This window comes from Pseudorca crassidens, chromosome 7 (genome assembly GCF_039906515.1).
Source record: "Pseudorca crassidens isolate mPseCra1 chromosome 7, mPseCra1.hap1, whole genome shotgun sequence".
NCBI lineage: Eukaryota > Metazoa > Chordata > Mammalia > Artiodactyla > Delphinidae > Pseudorca > Pseudorca crassidens.
Window position 1 is genome coordinate 37,146,189 of NC_090302.1, and position 19,667 is coordinate 37,165,855.

Genomic DNA, 19,667 nt, shown 5'->3' on the forward strand with positions numbered 1-19,667 from the left:
ATAGTGCTTGGCACATAGTAGGTGTTCAATAAATATTTATTAAATTAGTAAGATAATTTAGTTATATTGGGTGCTTTTGGGGTTGGGATGCCACAGTGCAGGGTTTAGGAAACCTGAAAAGAAGGATGCAAAAAATGTGTTTGTGTGTGTGTATGTGAAAGGGAATGTTGAAAATAGAAAAAGCAGATCAGAGTACAGTAAAGACTTATTTTACCTATATTTCAAGTTTTTGTTCAAGGTGCTCATGAAAAGGGGAAGGAAACATCCTTCATCTTCTCCAACTTTTAGGAACCATAACTTAAGTCACAATTACACCTATCTACCATTTGCCACATTGTTTCTATGGGAAAACTCATTCTGAGTTCTGAATTAACTGATTTACAAATGAATGGACTCTGTCTCACTGATAAACTAGGGGCTGCCTAGATTGTGCTTTAGCATCACCAAATTTGTGTGCATTTTTTCTAACTATTTCATGTGTTTGTTTGTCTTATTTAGTCATGTACATTATAAACTATTTGAGGGTTGGGATAATTTTCTTTTGTATAACCCACATAGTATCTAGGATGGTATTCTGGATATAGAAAACATTTATGCAGTCTCTAGATATGTCTCAGAGTGTTTTGTGCACGGCACTGTGCAAAGTAAAGGGTTAAAGAGCACAGAATCTATGCTTTCTGAAAGTTCACAGTCTAGTTGGGGAATTAAGTAGGAAGTATGAAGTCAGCTTGTCCCCCAGTGGTCAAAGAAGCCTACCTGACGTAGAGGGAAATAGGCACCACGGTGTTGAGAATAATGAAGTAGGACCAGAATATAAGGACGGCAGAGACAGCTGATGAAGACACATATTCTTTCCATGGCAGAAAATCCTGGAAGTAGTAGCCTTTCTTGCTTTCCCAAATGCAATGACCAACTGCTAGGACAAAACACATGCTGCCTAAAAACAGAAAAATCTAGAAATCAAAAAAAGAATTAAATTAACATTTCATCCAAGACATGCTGCTTCAGTTCTACCGTTTGGAGCCTATCTCTCAACAAAGCCTCTCTCTTTTCTTGGAGGGCAGGGGTGCCCTGACGCTCACATTCTCTAGGCAGTAGTACACAGGACAGAAAAGAAAGCCCAGCAGGAGCCATCCTTGGGATTTTGACAGGAGATAATAGTAACTAAAATATAGTAAATATTAATTAAGTGCCAATAATTGTGCTAAGTACTCTACATGTATTATTTAATTTAATATTTATAATACCCGTCTTTTAATAACAGACAAGAAACTTGATATTAAGAATGGGAAAGTATTTTGCCTAAAGTCATTTAGCTATTAACTAGGATGGACAGGTCTTGAACTAGTTCCAGAACACAATCTCTTAATTACTCCAATACTGAAGTGAGGTTCTGCTTTAAAAACAAATCTAAAATGTGTGGCGTTGGCTTAGCAGCTGGGGGTGGGTGGGTGGTAAGGAAATGGATATAAAAGACTGACAATATGGCAATCATGTTTACAGTAAAGAATATGGTAAAACTGGAAGACAGACCATGTGCCTACTGAAGCTAGAGCTCTAAGGGAAATGGTTAGAATTAGAATATTAGTGTGTGTTGGCTGACTTTAACAAAATAAAGAGTTGAAATAGGGGAATAACTGGCCAATTTTAAGCAGAAATGAAAAGGAATAGCGTGAAATCTGGGTCCTCAAAGGACTGGAAAAGCCTATTACTTTTAGACACCAAAGAGGAAAAAAGAGACAAGATTGAGATCTTAAGCAAACAAGGCCCAATAATTCTTTTCAGCTGAATAGAATGAATCAGCCTGGAGGCAATGTTCAGATTAAAGATGGCACCTTTTTACCGAAACAAGATTATTGTTCTAGATAACCCCAACTTTCTTGTCACTAGGTTGAGAGAAAAGGGCATGGAGGGGAAAGGATGCAAAGAAAGAAGACAGATTTGAGAAAATCTGTTTAGAAAAGAACTTTGGGGAGGAGGGGATAATAATCCTGAACTCATTTTACAAAGCCAGCATTACTCTGGTACCAAAGCCAGAGAAGGACACTATAAGAAAAGAAAACTACAGGCCAATACCCCTGATGAATACAAAATTTCTCAATAGCAAACCAAATTCAATAGCGTATTAAAAGGATCATACACCATAATCAAGTGGGATTTAGACATTAATGAAAGAAACTGAAGAAGACAAGTAAATGGAAAGATATCTTATATTCACGGATTGGAAGAGTTAAGCAATGTTAAAATGTCTATACTACCCATGCTATCTATAGAGTCAATGCAATCCCTATCAAGATTTCAATGGCATTTTTTATAGAAATAGAAAAAAAATCCTAAAACTTGTATGGAACCATGAAAGACCTCAAACAGCCAAAGCAGTCTTGAGAAAGAAGCAAGGTGGGTGCATCTCATTTCCTGATTTCAAACTATATTACAAAGCTATAGTAATCAAAACAGTATGGTACTGCTATAAAAACAGACATATAGACCAATGCAACAGAAATGTGAGCCCAGAAATAAACCCATGCATATATGGTCAACTAATATTTGACAAGGGAGGCAAATGGTGTTGGGAAAACTTGATATTCACATGCAAAATAATGAAACTGGACCCCTATCTTATACCACTCACAAAAATTAACTTGATATGGGGCTTCCCTGGTGGTGCAGTGGTTGAGAGTCCGCCTGCCAATGCAGGGGACACGGGATCGTGCCCTGGTCCGGGAAGATCCCACATACCGCAGAGTGGCTGGGCCCGTGAACCATGGCCACTGATCCTGCACGTCCAGAGCCTGTGCTCCGCAACGGGAGAGGCCACGACAGTGAGAGGCCCACGTACCGCAAAAAAAAAAAAAAAAAAATTAACTTGATATGAATTAAAGACTTAAGTGTAAAACCTGAGATCATAAAACTCCTAGAAGAAAACATAGAAACATAGAGAAAAAGTTCCTTGACAGCCGTCTTGGCAATGACTTTATAGATATGCCACCCAAAGCACAAGCAACAAAAGCACAAATAAACAAGTGGGATTACATCAAACTAAAAAGCTTTTGTACAGCAGAAGAAACAATCAACGAGATAGAAAGGCAATCAGTGGAACGGGAGAAGATACTTGCAAACCACATATCTGATAAGGAGTTAATATCCAAAATATATAAGGAAATAACTCAATAGCAAAAAAAAATTCAATTAAAAAATGGGAAAAGGTCTTGAACAGACATTTTTCCAAGGAAGATATTCAAATGGCCGATAAGTACATGAAAAGATACTCAACATCACTAATCATCATGTGATGCTCCTGGTGGGCATGTAAATTGGTACAGCTACTTTGGAAAACAACATGGAGGTTCCTCAGAAAATTAAAAATAGAACTACTATATAATCCACTTCTGGGTATATGTCCAAAGGAAATTAAATGACTCTCTTAAAGAGATATCTCCACCCCATGTTCACTGCAGCATTATTTACAATAGCCAAGACAGGGAAATAACCTAAGTGTCTATCAACAGATGAATGGATAAAGAAAATGTCACACACACACACACACACACACACACACACACACACACACACACACTACAGTGGAACATTATTCAGCCATGAAAAGAAGGAAATCCTGTCATTTGAGACAAATGCCCAACTCTCCAAAAAACTGCCAAATGCTTTCCAAAGTGGCTGTACAATTTTACATTCCACCAGCGTCACATGCCCACATACCTGCAGAGAAGACATGTATGATGTTATTGTGAACCACTTCTAAGTCTACTCAGGGGTCTTCAAACCTGTGCCCTTTATCACAAGGTATGAATTGCTCAAAGCAACCCATCCCCACTGCTAGAAAATTTTAGGTCTCATCTTTGAGTCACTGATAGAAAGTCTTTGGAGACAAGAGTATGAAGGCAGGAGGAGAAGATCTAACTGGGACCATTCTCAGAAAATGAGATTTAAAAATCCTTATTATGAAAAATTTCAAACACATTTAATGTATATAAATACTATAATGAACGCCTATGTGCCCATCACCCAGCTTCACCAATTATCAATTCGTGGTCAGTTTTATTTTATCCCAAACCTCCTCTTCCCCTGTCCTCCCTTTTATTTGAAGCAAATTTCTCACATTATATAATTTTTTTGCAAACAGTTTAATATATCTCTTTAAAGGATCTTATTTAAACACATAATCACAATACCTTTATCACTTAAAAAGCTAGTAATAACTCCTTAATATCATTCAATATTTGAGATTTGAGAGTTGAATAAGGGATGGAGGAGAACAAAACAGGAGGATCAAGATAAAAAAGAATAAAATCTGCTTTCATTCCTAGCCTAATGCAGATTCATACTGAATAGTTCCGCTCTTTGTGATGAAGGTTTCTTCGGGGCCATAAAACCCTTCTTAATCTTACTCCTCCTTCCTTATGCTTCTCTTTAATGGGTCATGTGAAAGCATGGCTTATCCTCATGGTTCAGATTAAACTTCAGTGATGAGTTCTACTGGCTTTGCTTCCCCTTTGGACAGTCTATGTGGCCAATATTAAATCTGAGACCATATTCCTCTACCTGCCATTTCTCCAGGCCCGACTCCATCAGCTCCAGTGGGAAAAAGTGGGGAAGGTAAAATGATTATAATAAACTATTATTATTTATTTATAAATATAAATTTATTTATAATCTGTTTATTATAAATTATTAGAATAAATAATTTGATACCCTCTGAAGCTGTGGGAGAAAATTACTGAGTGAATTTCAACACCCTTTCTGCTCCATACCTGTTGCCTGGATAATTGAGAATTACCCATCAATCATTTCCAGTGCTGTGCCATCCCTCCATTGTTAGACTATGAGTCCTCCAGAACAGATCTTTCTGTTCAGATTTTTTTTTTTAATTTAATTAATTAATTAATTTTTGGCTGCGTTGGGTCTTTGTTGCTGCCTGCAGGCTTTCTCCAGTTGCGGTGAGCTGGGGCTACTCTTTGTTGCGGTGTGTGGGCTTCTCATTGTGGTGGCTTCTCTCGTTGTGGAGCACAGGCTCTAGGTGCACAGGCTTCAGTAGTTGTGGTGCACAGGCTTAGTTGCTCCGCGGCATGTGGGATCCTCCCGGACCAGGGCTTGAACCCGTGTCCCCTGCATTGACAGGTGGATTCTTAACCACTGCACCACCAGAGAAGTCCCTTTCTATTCAAACTGAGCCAGCAGAAAGGAAGTCAGCTTTATTGGACCAAGATCCTGAGAGCAGGGCCTCTCTCCCTTCAGAGAGGCCTGCAGGGGCAGGACACAGTCTGCTCTTTCCTCATTCCTAGAGCTTTTCCTGCCATCCTGAGGCTTTCTAAACCCTTGCAGATGTTCTCTTTCTTAAGAAATATTCATGTTGTGATGGAGTTTATTGGTACTTAGCCTAAAGCTTCACTTTGCTTCCTTTCTATAGGAAGAAAGAAACAAGAAATTGGTTTTTGCTACAAACCCCAGATGTTACTTGTTTATTACAAGAGCCAGTCAGACCCAAGAAGACCTGTGTGTGAAGCGTGGTTCCAGTAAAGGCTGAAAGAGATACTCAGTTTTGTCAAGAACTAAGGCCATTGCTGGTCACAGTGGAGCTCCCAGGCATCACAGGCAGTCTGTAAAAAGAGAGTACTCCTTGGTCCTTTGGCCCTTCACTTCTGTGCTTTTCATTGTGCCTTACCCAAGAAGTATATCCTGGATTTCTGGCATCATTCAAATTTCAAGCACTGTGCCCCACAAATACGTCCTACTTAAGAGACTAGGGTTCACAAAGCATTGTCATTGTGAGCTCTGGGGAGATCTGGGGAGGGGGAAAGGACCAAACTCCAGCTCCCCTGTGGGCTTATTAGGAAGGAGTTTTACTAAACATACTTCCTGTGTCTGTCAGATTTTCCCCTAAGAATCATTTCCAAAAATGGGAAAAAATGAAGTGTTTAAATCAGGAAGGATTTCTGCTTCAGCTTTGAGAAATGACAATGCATTATATCTAACTACACTGACAATGTCTTGGCAAAAATACCACATAAACAAAACTGCTGAGCTGTTAAGAACATAGCTAATTCAAGAACATTTCTTCATTTAATAACCATTCAAAAGATATTTCCTGAGAACCGTTTTGTGTAAGGCACTCCCAAGAATATAGAGATGAATATAGCATAATTTCTACCTTACAGGCTCATACTTTGGTAGCTCAGGTATTCATTCATTTTTTTCACTAACTCAACACATAATAATAACACATTTTTTTCACTAACTCAACACACATAACTCAACAACATAATAATGATGCTCCCATTATGTGTCAAACATAATTCTAGGGGCTGGGATACAGTGGTGATAAAAGACAATGCCTTAACTCTCAGAGAGTTTGTAATCCTGTGGAGATATGAGGAAAACAGATATGTTAAGAAAAGAAAAAATACAAATTAACTAGTGCTAAATGCTGTGAGGAAAATAAAACAAGTTAATACAATAAAAAATGTCTTAATGGAGGTGGCCACTTTAGATAGGGTGGCAGAGAAGGCTTCTCTGAAAAGGTGACATTGAATACTGAAAACGAAGCAAGCCACGCAAAGGCCTAGATAGACATTGCCAGCAAGGGTAAAGGTCCCATGATAGGAACAAGTTTGCTCTCTCACTTGATTTGTAGTTTACCTGGGTATAGATTTCTAGGTCAAAGTAATTTTCACTAAGAACTTTGAAGGTATGACCCTATTGGTTTCTAGGGCCCAGTAGTGTTAGTGAGAAATCTGATGCCAATCTAATTCTCATTTTTTGTTGGTATCTTATTCTTATCCCTATGAAAAAGTTAAGGGACTTCTATACACCATTGGCGTTCTAGAATTTCATGATGTTTAATGGATGTTTTAAATCTGAAATTCATATCCTTCTTCAATTCTAGGAAATATTCTTCTATTATTTCTTTGACAATATTGCCCCCTCCATTTTCTCTTTCTGATACTCCTGGGAGATCATGTGGGGGCTCTTGGTTTCGTCCTCCATTAAAAAAATGTATTTATCTCTTTGACTTTTGGTTTTATGGTCTAGTAGTATTCTTTGACTCTTTGTTTCAGCCCTTCTATTGGCTTTTTAATTTCAGTAATTTTTACTTTCCAAAATTCTTTTTGTTATTCTTAGATTGCCTTTTTTATTCTTTCATTAAAAAAAAAAATTTAGGGAATTCCCTGGCGGTCCAGTGGTTAAGACTCTGCGCTTTTACTGCTGAGGGCCTAGCGTGGATCCCTGGTTGGGGAACTAAGATCCCACAAGCTATGGCATGGCCCCCCACAAAAAATTTTAGCTTATTCTTATTTTATTTGTGCAATTGCTTCTTCTAAGAATACTAGTAAAATTCTTTTGAAAGTTCTTTTCTTTTATCTTCCTGAATTATAATCTGTTTTTTCCAGAGACAGTTATTCTCTTTGTTCATCCTCATCCTCCTCTTTTGTGCTCCTGGTTTCCTTCCAGTTCACTTAAAAACAGGAGTAAAAGAGTAGTTTCATCATTATAGGTTGGTTTTATTTCCTTGGGTTAATTTTGTTTCTCGAGCAGACCACTCCCCTATGGGAAGATGGAACCATGAGTTCTGTGTAGGTAGGCAGAATGTGTTCTTTCACTGGTTTTACCGTAGAGTACACGAGGAGCTTGCTGGCAAACTTGAGTCCCCCAAATTTAAAATAAAGTGGGTTTTACTCTGAAGTGATAACACCCACATTAGAAGCCCTACCTCTCTGCGGATAGATTGTTAAATTTCTTCGGAAAGCAGTTCTCTTGTTTGAGACTAGAGGTCAGATACATTTGTTACTGCTATATGTATGCCTATAGGGGTGGTAGGATGGTACAGAGGGCCAGGTATTGTCCATGTTGTTTCATGGGCAGTTTTAAAATTAATTATCCTGATTATTACCCCCACATCTTACTCCTGCTCTCAATTCCTGCTGAATCTAGCTTGGAACTACTCTTGAGGAATGCATTTCCGCGGAAGCTTTCACTACTCTGGTTTATTTATCGGTATAATCTATCTACTTTCTGCCTTCCAAAAGCTCATCAGCATCTTGGGTCTGCTGACAGTTCTTCACGCTCTGTCAGGGGATTTATTTTCTATTTGTACTTCCTTACAGTCATTTCATTAGGCTCAAATAGGAAGTCTCAACATCCTTCTTAAACTAGATGCCCAAAGTGAACATGGGACCCAAGATAATATTCCCTACTTTCTGAAGGAATGATTGCATGAATGACCTCATAAATGTAGAAATTCATAGCAGCTACTCTGCTAGTTTAGCTGCTCTGGGTATTTACACTGCTTCTCTGCTGCAGCCATCTTGTGAGAACTTGAGCAGAGAACTGCATTCTCTTTGGAGACTCCCATTGCAGATCCCTCTATACCTCTGCTTTAATCTGCTCTGGTGTTCTCTAGGCCTGCTATTCAGCCACCATCCTAGGACTTCCTTTCACTGTTCTCATGTTTCCTGGCTTCCATATCTTTCTTGGTTTATTCTCTTGTTTTGCTTGAGTATATACTAGAAGCTTCCTAAGAGAGGATACATGATAAGTAAATTTTTTGAGTCTTTGCACATATGGATATTTCTTTATACTTGCATTTTATTGATAGTTTCAATGGATTTAGAATTATAGGATGCAAATAATTTTCTGGCAGACGTTTGAAGCGTTGATGTTTACCTTCTGCTGTTGCTGTTGAGAAGGCCAATGCTATTTTATTTATTTATTTATTTTGTGGTACGCAGCCCTCTCGCTGTTGCGGCCTCTCCCGTTGCGGAGCACAGGCTCCGGACACGCAGGCTCAGCGGCCATGGCTCACGGGCCCAGCCGCTCCGCGGCATGTGGGACCCTCCCGGACCGGGGCACGAACCCGTGTCCCCTGCATCGGCAGGCGGACTCTCAACCACTGCGCCACCAGGGCAGCCCAGTCAATGCTATTTTGATTCTTGAATATGACATTTTATTTCTCTCCGGAAGCTCTTAGGGTCTTTTAAAAAAAATTTTATAATTTCTTCACATGTGGTCAATCTGCCATGTTAAACAGGTTTGTCATGTGTTTTAGTTTTGTCTCCCCAGGGAAATAGCAAGTATAGTAGAAAGAGCATTAACTCTGAAAAGTTATGCCTAGATGGATAGATGTGATTATTAATAAAATTATGTATGTAAAGCATCTGGCACATATTGATGCCCCATCTCCCAAAAGTGAACGTATATACTTGAGAGCTGGACCCAGGACTTATAAAACCTTATGATCTTCACAACACCTGGCACATACTAGGCACATACTAGATTCTCAATAAATATGACTTGATCTCACCATACACAAAAATAAACTCAAAATGGCTTAAAGACTTAAGTATAAGTCATGACATCATAAAACTCCTAGAAGAGAACATAGGCAAAACATTCTCTGACATAAATCATACCAATATTTTCTTAGGTCAGTCTTCCAAGGCAGTTGAAATAAAAACAAAAATAAACAAATGGGATCTAATCAAACTTACAAGCTTTTGTACAGCAAAGGAAACCATAAACAAAATGAAAAGACAACCTACTGAATGGGAGAAAATATTTGCAAATGATATGACTGACAAGGGCTTAATCTCCAAAATATACAAACAGCTCATACAACTCAACAACAAAAAAACAAACAACCCGATCCAAAAATGGGCAGAAGACCTAAATAGACATTTCTCCAAAGAAGACATACAGATGGCCAAGAGGCACATGAAAAGATGCTCAACATTGCTAATTATTAGAGAAATGCAAATCAAAACTATAATATGGTATCACCTCGCACTGGTCAGAATGGCCATTATCAAAAAGTCTACAAATAACAAATGCTGGAAAGGGTGTGGAGGAAAGGGAACCCTCCTGCACTGTTGGTGGGAATGTAAGTTGGTGCAGCCACTGTGGAAAACAGTATGGAGGTCCCTCAGAAAACTAAAAATAGGATTACTATATGATCCAACAATCCCACTCCTGGGCATATATCCAGACAAAACTGTAATTCAAAAAGATACATGCACCCCTATGTTCATAGCAGCACTATTCACTATAGTCAAGACATAGAAATAACCTAAACGTCCATCAACAGATGAATGGATAAAGAAGATGTGGTACATATATACAACGGAATACTACTCAGCCATAAAAAGAACGAAATAATGCCATTTGCAGCAACATAGATGCAACTAGAGATTATCATACTAAGTGAAGTAAGTCAAAGAGAAAGACAAATATCATAAGATATCACTTATATGTGGAATCTAAAATATGGCACAAATGAACCTATCTATGAAACAGAAACAGAATCACAGACATAGAGAACAGACTGGTGGTTGCCAAGGGGGAGGGATGGAGTGGGAGGTTGGGGTTAGCAGATGTAAGCTTTTCTATATAGAATGGATAAACAACAAGGTCCTACTGTATAGCACAGGGAACTATATTCAATATCCTGTGATAAACCATAATGGAAAAGAATACCAAAAAAGAATGTATATATATGCATAACTGAATCACTGTGCTATACAGCAGTAATTAACACATCATTGTAAATGTTCTTCTGACCATTTTTTTTAGATTCCATATATATGTGTTAGCATACGGTATTTGTTTTTCTCTTTCTGACTTATTTCACTCTATATGACAGTCTCTAGGTCCATCCACCTCACTACAAATAACTCAGTTTCAATAAAAAATATGATTTGATGACGATGAGTTTTTGCCATTATTTTTCTGTGGGACTTTATTTATGATATTTATCTTTACTTGTCTCAATTTGCATATTTGTCAGTGGGGAAAATACTTCTTGACTTGCTTATTGTTCATGTGTTGTGAAGCTTCAGTTAGTGAATGTGAAAATATTCAAAAAAGTTAAAATCCCTCTACAGATGTCAAGTACAGTTTCTGGTCTCAAAGCTGAATGAATCTTTTTTTTTTTTTTTAACATCTTTATTGGAGTATAATTGCTTTACAATGGTGTGTCAGTTTCTGCTTTATAACAAAGTGAATCAGTTATACATATACATATGTCCCCATATCTCTTCCCTTTTGCATCTCCCTCCCTCCCACCCTCCCTATCCCACCCCTCTAGGCGGTCACAAAGCACCGAGCTGATCTCCCTCTGCTATGCGGCTGCTTCCCACTAGCTATCTATTTTATGTTTGGTAGTGTATATATGTCCATGACACTCTCTCACTTTGTCCCAGCTTACCCTTTCCCCTCCCCGTATCCTCAAGTCCATTCTCTAGTAGGACTGCTGCATCTTTATTCCAGTCTTGCCCCTAGGTTCTTCTGACCATTTTTTTTTTTTTTTAGATTCCATATATATGTGTTAGCATACGGTATTTGTTTTTCTCTTTCTGACTTAATTCACTCTATATGACAGTCTCTAGGTCCATCCACCTCACTACAAATAACTCAATTTTGTTTCTTTTTGTGGCTGAGTAATATTCCATTGTATATATGTACCACATCTTCTTTATCCATTCATCTGTTGATGGACACTTAGGTTGCTTCCATGTCCTGGCTATTGTTGAATGAATCTTCCTAATTTTCTAAAATCCCATTTATTAAATCCAAAGGATATAGAAAAAGAACTGTAACATTTAACATAATAAATAACAGAGAACACACACTTTGTAATTCAGATATTAATGAGAAATGTACAGAAAAAGGGCACTTTTATTTTCTAAGCAATAGAGTAAAAATAAAATATAAAAAGTAATGGAATCAAGTACAGGCAGCATTGGAACCACTCAGTCATGCAGAGAAGCTGTGTAAGTGAAGAAATTAATCTGTCTATATCTAACAAGAATAAAGGCCACCCGTATATAATAGCATGGAAATAAATTAATTAGTCTTCAATTTAAACTTTATTCTCAAAGCTGATTATTATCTATTGAGTGCTTATAAAAATTTTTTATTGGAATATAGTTGATTTACAATGCTGTGTTAGTTTCAGGATACAGCAAAGTGAATCATTTATACATATACATATATCCACTCTTCTTTAGATTCTTTTCCCATATAGGCCATTACAGAGTATTGAGTAGAGTTCCCTGTGCTATACAGTAGGTCCTTATTAGTTATCTATTTTATATATAGGAGCATGTATATGTCAATCCCAATCTCCCAATTTATCCCTCCTCCCCTTGCCCCCGGTAACCCTAAGTTTGTTTTCTACATCTGTGACTCTGTTTTGTAAATAAGTTCATTTGTACCCTTTTTTTAAGACTCCACATATAAGCTATATCGTATATATTGAGTGCTTTTCAAATTTCATTTCTTAGCAGCAGAATCCTTTATTTTCCAACTGAGATCTTACAGACAGATAAATGTGAAGCTGCTCTTTTTAAACCAGAAACTTCAGAATGAAGAGGCCGAACAAAACTCTTGATCTTCTCTATTCCCCCTGCAGCAGACCTTAGACTCCTCTAAGGAAATAGAGTTTGAAAATCATTGGTTTAAGTAAGGTGATCTATTAGTCCAAGTAAGGTTTTATTAAAGTGGTCATGAGTAAAATTGGCTATGAAAAAAAAGTGTCTTAATTTCTAAAGCAGGGTCCATAATCTATTCTGGTACCACTAATTAAAGTATCAAAGCTTCAACAAGTTATGACTGTCCTCCACAACAGAGGTATAAACTTGAGACTCCCTTGTCAATGAGTTCTGTTCTTTTCTGCTTCAGACATTAGTATGTGGGGTCCTAAAACTGCTTGAGGTTTTCAAACAACTAAATTCTGACTTGAAAATACCAGCTACTGCTGTGGAAGGAAGGGAAGTATGCTTATTTGTAAAGAAACAGAAAAAAGTCTTTAACTTACCCAGAGCACAAGGACATTCATGAGATGGTCTATGTGTGTCCGTTTAAAAGTGGACTTTCCACTGTTCTGCATTAATTTGGTGTCAGGTCCTAAGTGAAACAGGGAGACATCACCTCTTAGAATCACTGAAAATTCTCAACAGGATTGAAATTGGGTTAAAATGTACCTTTATGATCATTTTATCAAACCTCTTTCCAATGCTAGGGGATAAAGTCCTGGAGAAAGGCTCATGCTTGGTGCCAATAACTCAAAGAATGGAAAATTTGTTTCTAAGGATAATCCCAACTACTTCTGCAAAGTGCATCAATGCTTGACACCTCCCTCTCTTTGCTGCACCTTAGTCTAGTTTTTCACTGATAAGTCAGAATGGGAGCCACAAGCTTCTCTCTCATCACCACCTGGTTTATTTAGCTTAGAAAAGGGATTTTCTGATAAGGAGAACTTCACCTTCTTTTGAGGAAACCCATTGCTGGACCAGGCTCTATTTAAAGTTTCTAATTAAGAAATGGAGAAAGGAAAAGGCAATGGCAGTGATTTCTCTTGAGGTGGAAGCTTGGGAGCTGAGATTTCTCTGGAGCTGAGAGACAGAGACTCTGCATTTCTTCATGACAAGGCAGATAGTAAGTAGAAATAAAGAGTTTTTTTTTTTTTATAAGAGCTCCTATAGGAACCAACATTTTTTTTTAAAATTTTATTTATTTATTTATTTTTGGCTGCATTGGGTCTCTGTTGCTGTGCACAGGCTTTCTCTAGTTGCGGTGAGCAGGGGCTTCTCCTGTTGCGGAGCACGGGCTCTAGGCACGCGGGCTCAGTAGTTGTGTCTCGTGGGCTCTAGAGCGCAGGCTCAGTAGTTGCGGCGCACGGGGCCAGTTGCTCCACGGCATGTGGGATCTTCCTGGACCAGGGCTTAAACCCGTGTCCCCTGCACTGGCAGACGGATTCTCAACCACTGCACCACCAGGGAAGCCCTAAAGAGCTTTTAATGGCCACTGGGACTAGAGTTGGACATTATTATCTTACTGTGGTTGTTGTCATCAGTGCCCACTGTCACCAAGGGCACAGGGTGGCACAGAATCTTCCTCCATTTTCCAGCACTACCTTATAACTTAAGAAAATCCCTCAATAAGTATAAGGGATTATGGTTCTAAATGCCATCTCAAGATGGGCCACTGCTAATGAGCCACATGTGCCTTTTCTCTGGCATGAACACTTCATATTGTATTTTATATTCTACATAAGGACCGCCGTGTTTATTTTTTCCTCATGGGAGCAATCCACATGTATACTCTCCCCTTTCACATGTTCCCCTTTCATATGCTAATACTATGTGTACTTCTATGTGTATACCTTCTCTTGTGTCCAGATATGTTTAGAAAGACTTATGAATGCTCTGTGGTCTTGGAACACAAAGCCTTCCTCTAACAAAGGCAGGGCTGATATGCTGGCAGCTCATTGCTTGGAAAAAAGTCGTTTTTTTCTTAAATTATCCATCCATCTATCCATCTACCTGCCTCCCTTTCTATCTGTCTCAAAGCCATAGTGTTCTGGTACATATCTGAGCACCATATCTGCATCCTGAAAACTAAGTGCCCACAACATGGCTACTAACGGAACCCAGTAGGCTGGGGGTCTGTGGTCCCCACGAAGACGTACCAGTAAAAATTACCAAGCCATAGCACCAATCTGTATTCCTGATGATGCAGCCTCGGAGAATCAGCCTGTCATGATCCAGGACGTAATTTTTTCCTTTATAAATCAGTATTCCTGTGAATCTGTCCAACCTGTTATTGGGAGACTCACACCTCACTTCTCCTGAAAAAAAAAAAAAGAAGGAATAAGAGTCCTGACTCTGTAATCTTAATTCTTTCCTAACAGGACAGAGGAGGCTTAACAGAGAAGAGGAAAGAACATCCCCTTTTCAAAATATACACACATCTTTTGTCTATCCTTTCTCAGCCGCTGCCCATTTCTCACCAGGCAGACAGTGTTCTGGGCATCAAAGAAGAGTAATTCTGTGACATGGGTCATCCAGAGAGAGAACAACCCACACGATAACCTATCACCATCAGTACTTCTAGATCAAATGAGCTGAATCTGAAGAAATTTTAAAAGTACTTAAAACAAACCTAGTAGTTGTTTCAAAATGGAAATAATTTGACTTTTTCATGATTAGTAAAGTAAAATATGCCCATTGTAAATACATATACAACATTAAAAGGAGAAAGGAGAAAGTAAAATTCACCCACTGCCTCGAAATAAGCACTATTAAACTTCTGTAGTACATCCTTCCAAGTTTTTCTCTATACATGTACTCATACACATACATATGTTTCCAAAAACAGGTTTATGTTACATATACTATGCATAGTGTATTGCAATCTTTTTTCACTTATTAATATGTTGTGAATATTTTTCCATGTGAATAAATATCAACTTGCACATCGTTTTTAATAAGTTATATAGAATTCACTATATGGATGTACCACACTTTAACCAGACATCTACTAATAAAAATTTGGGTTGGCAAACCTATTTCCTAACTCACCATCAAAGGCAGACAGTAGCTTCAGGTTATCCTCCATCTCACTGGTAACTGAGATGGCTTGCTTCACTTTCAAGTTGGTTTCACTAGAGTAAAGAATGCACATACATAACAGCAGCACAGGTCCAATTTCTCCAACTTTAGAAAACAGTTGTTACCAATAGAGCTTGGGCTATAGGCTTGAGCCGTGAGAGTCACTCCCACTGTTATCATCTCTCAAGAAAAGTTTTGAGGTGGGATGGTTCTACAGGGAAGCTGAGTATTAGCCCACTCATTCCCCTCTCTCCCTGAAACACATATCAACTACTTTAACCAACCTATGAGATCTTGCGGGTCAGATGCTCTAGAAAAGCTGAAGAAACATCACAAGACAACCTGGAGGGGGTACCTGCTCCCTTCAAGAATAAGGAGCAGGTCCTGGTAAGAAAGTGCATATACCCCCAAGTAAACATACTCCTCATCTCATAAATATTTACAGGATCCATGAAGGGATCCCACTTAACCATTTGCTGATACAAGAATGCACAGAGACAGAAGTAAAAAAGAAGCCACATTTCAGAAAGTTTGTGGGCACCAAGAGGAATAGTTGTAAGGCTGCAGATCGATACAAAACTCCACAGGACAAGCTCTCTGAAGATGGCCTCTATACTCCAAAGATCTTAGCTTTTGCACGTTAATGAATTTCTACGTTAAATCCTTTCTAGAACATGGTTTATCAGTACATAATTACTTCCATATTCATTTCCCCCCCTGGAAACTTTGGAACTATATTCTGAAATTTTACAGTTCTGTTAACGTCTTTCCTACCACTCAGCATTACTGAATATAGATAGACAGAATGTCTCCAGTTTAGAGATGGAGAATATGGAGTTTATTTGCCCAGATTCTGCACCAGTGGATGCTAAATTATTGCTGTCAAGAGCTCAGCCTTAGACTTGAGGTCCCAAGAGTCTGGCCTCCTATCTTATCTAGATATTTCTAGCCTCTTTTAGCACTTCATTCTCTGCATCAGGTTCTCCCTCAGTGAGAAATCACTCTAAGCTGGCTCGACCGTCTTAATGGATTATCAGGAGGGAACACTCACCCGTCCAGTTCTGCTGTTTCTATATATGTCAGACTGTAGGGCTCACTGCTAGAGAGTAATAGTATATCAGCCTGTGGTCAGAAAAGTCAGAGAAGATAAGGAAGGCAGACTTTTAACATTACAGTGTAACAAAAGCAATTACCTCAGGAACAGATGTTCATCTTAAGAATATTAAAGACATTTGGTTTACTTTCTTTGTCTAGGACCCATCACTGCTACCACACACCCCCTCTCCAAAAACTAGTCATATTTTACCTGTAGCTATGGTGAGAAATGGACAAGAACAAACTTCTTACCACAGGAGATGTTGATCTCTGGATGCAAAGTGAGGAAGGTGAAGGTCACCAAAAGGAGTGGTCACAGAAGTTGCTAAAAGGGTTCCTATTCAAGCCAAAAGAGAAAAAGCCACAGCCCAAAGAGGTACTCACCGTGACAACCTGATTATTTTCTAGTTTTATTATATCTCCCACTTGGACATTCATCCATTTGTCTGTCACTATCCTGCAAGAAAGTGAGCCTTGAATGCCTGCATGCCTGCTCTGAGAATTTCCCCACAGCCCTGTTTTGACAATCAAGAAGAAAAAAAAAAAAAGCTGAGATGAACTCAAGGCTCAAAGGAGGACCGAACTGGGTTTGTGATACTCCTTGCTACAGTCAAGAATGGGGCCCACTTCTCTTGACTTAAGACTATAAGAGTTTTCTAAAACTCTATAAAGGTATATGTAGACATACATGCACATAATTTTTCTTTAAATAAAAGCAATATATGCATATGGTAAAAAAAAAACATTTCAAATAATTAAGAAGTATGTAAGGGCTTCCCTGCTGGCGCAGTGGTTAAGAATCCGCCTGCCAATGCAGGGGACACAGGTTCGAGCCCTGGTCTGGGAAGATCCCACATGCTGCGGAGCAACTAAGCCTGTGTGCCACAACTACTGAGCCTGCGCTCTAGAGCCCGTGAGCCACAACTACTGAAGCCCACGTGCCTAGAGCTCGTGCTCCACAACAAGAGAAGCCACCGCAATTAGAAGCCCACACACCACAACGAAGAGTAGCCCCCGCTCACCGCAAGTAGAGAAAGCCCGTGCACAGCAACAAAGACCCAATGCAGCCAAGAGTAAATTAAAAAAAAAAAAAAAAGAAGTATGTAAAAGGAAAAAGTAAAGTCTCTTCTCTCCCCAGATTTTAATTTTCCTTCCCCCAAGGTAGTCACTGTGAGTAATTTTTTGCATTTCTTTAGAGAAAATATCAATCCATATAATCCCATACAAGATAAACATTTAAAAATTACATAATAGATACATAATTTTCTGTACTTTGCATTTTTCATTAATAATATATCTGGGAGAACACTTATAGAAGATGTGGCTCATTCCTCTTGATAGCTAAAAAATGTGGCTTTTAACTAAAGATGTGCTTGTAGCCAGAATTACTGAGAAATTAAGATGACAGAAATCACAACTTGAAAAACAAATTTTTTTCAGTAGTAGCTTTGCTCAAACTCATGTGCTCTAGAAAAAGAAAGCCACTTTTTGGAATATAGACAACTCACCTCAAGTGTTACATCAGTCAAACATTCACTGGCTTACAAAGTCTAACCACTAGGGCCCTGCTTGTGAACTCCTACTCTAAAACCACTCTATGACAAATTCTTCTCTAATAATCTTATAAAATCCAAGTGCTCAAGCTCCTTGGGAAGTTCATTTGACTAAATTCATTTGGTAACTCCCTAGCCTTGCAAATTTCTTATACACTCAGTTTTATCTTTTCTTTCTATTTCTATTACCTTCCTTTCTTTTTTAATTTTCTTTTTAATCACAACTGACTTTTTGGGTGGTATCTTATGAGAGGCTTCAACAGACCAAAACACTTAGGGAAATAATCCACCATGAGTAAGAATCAGCAGACACAATAAATAACAGAATTAGATGCCCAAGCATGTCACATAATAGAATCATACGATTAAAACTACAGCTGCTGGTATATATACAATGAAATACTATTCAACCATAAAAAAGAATTAAATTTTGTCATTTGCAACAAGGATGGACTTGGAGGGTATTATGCTAAGTGAAATAAGTCAGACAGAGAAAGACAAATACTGTATGATATCACTTATATGTGGAACCTAAAAAATACAACAAACTAGTGAATATAAAAAAAAAGAAACAAACACACAGATAAAGAACAAACTAGTGGTTACCAGTGGGGAGAGGCAATATAGGGGTAGGGGATTAAGAGGTACAAACTATTACGTATAAAATAAGCTACAAGGATATATTGTACAACATGGGGAATATAGACAATATTTTATAATAACTATAAATGGAGTATAACCTTTAAAAATTGTGAATCACTGTATTGTACACCTGTAACTTGTATAATGTTGAACATCAACTATACTGCAATTAAAAAATATGTTTTTAAAATATAGCTCCTGGGTATTCTGTAAGGTCACCATGAAAAAAGACTGGACCTCAATCTTGAATTCTTTCAGATTTGTACTTCTTTGCAATCATGATTCTGCAAACACTGGTCACTTTTCCTTTCATACAATCTCTATTTGTTGAATTCTTTCCCATCCCTTAAGGCCCAGCACAAATATCACCTCTTCCATAAAGTCTTCCTTGATTCCTTTAGCCAGCTATGATTGCTCATTTTTATTAATTCCTATGATAATTTTTTGTACCTCTTATGATAATCTTCACATTTTGCCTTATATAGAAATCATGCCTGTCTCCCTCTATCCCTGCCAAAGGTAAATTGCTCAAATTTTGCAGGAACCCACAAAAAATACAAACATTGACCCAATACTTTAGATAGATATGACCAAACACTACAGCAATGGAGTCAACACCAATATTTTCTTTAGATTGCTAACAAAAAGATGCCCTAACCAAAGGTTACAGTAGAATGGTCAATAAGCCATGTAGAGTCGATTGATGTTCTAAAGACAGGTGTCTCCATGCTGACCACTGTACTAGTAATAACCACTTGCACATTAATACCATGTCATAATTTATTAATTGCTTTAATATATATTATTTTGTTTTCATTTTCATAAGCATCCTCTAAGGTAGAGAATATTATCTTCACTTTATAGATAAGAAATATGAGGCCCAGAGAGGTCTGAGGTCACATAGGAAGTTCAGGGCATACTAGATCTAGAAACAAATTCTTCTTATGTCCAACCTGAGGCTCTTTTCACTGTCCTG

At 38.2% G+C, this 19,667-nt stretch overlaps 1 protein-coding gene across 12 annotated transcripts in view; it reads right to left on the reverse strand.

The window, feature by feature from the left end:
- LOC137227719 (phospholipid-transporting ATPase FetA-like) overlaps positions 1–19,667 on the reverse strand; it is a 76,296-nt gene that overhangs the window by 30,773 nt on the left and 25,856 nt on the right. For all 12 annotated transcript variants that reach the window (XR_010944968.1, XM_067744026.1, XM_067744023.1 and 9 more), the window contains 6 exons: positions 16,881–16,953; positions 16,453–16,523; positions 15,372–15,454; positions 14,480–14,638; positions 12,827–12,915; positions 757–953 (listed from right to left, as the gene is read on the reverse strand). Coding sequence is in view for 11 of the 12 variants with exons in the window: in XM_067744026.1 (XP_067600127.1) it covers positions 757–953; positions 12,827–12,915; positions 14,480–14,638; positions 15,372–15,454; positions 16,453–16,523; positions 16,881–16,953 (672 nt within the window). In the remaining variant the exon portion in view is untranslated. The remainder of the gene's footprint in view (positions 1–756; positions 954–12,826; positions 12,916–14,479; positions 14,639–15,371; positions 15,455–16,452; positions 16,524–16,880; positions 16,954–19,667) is intronic.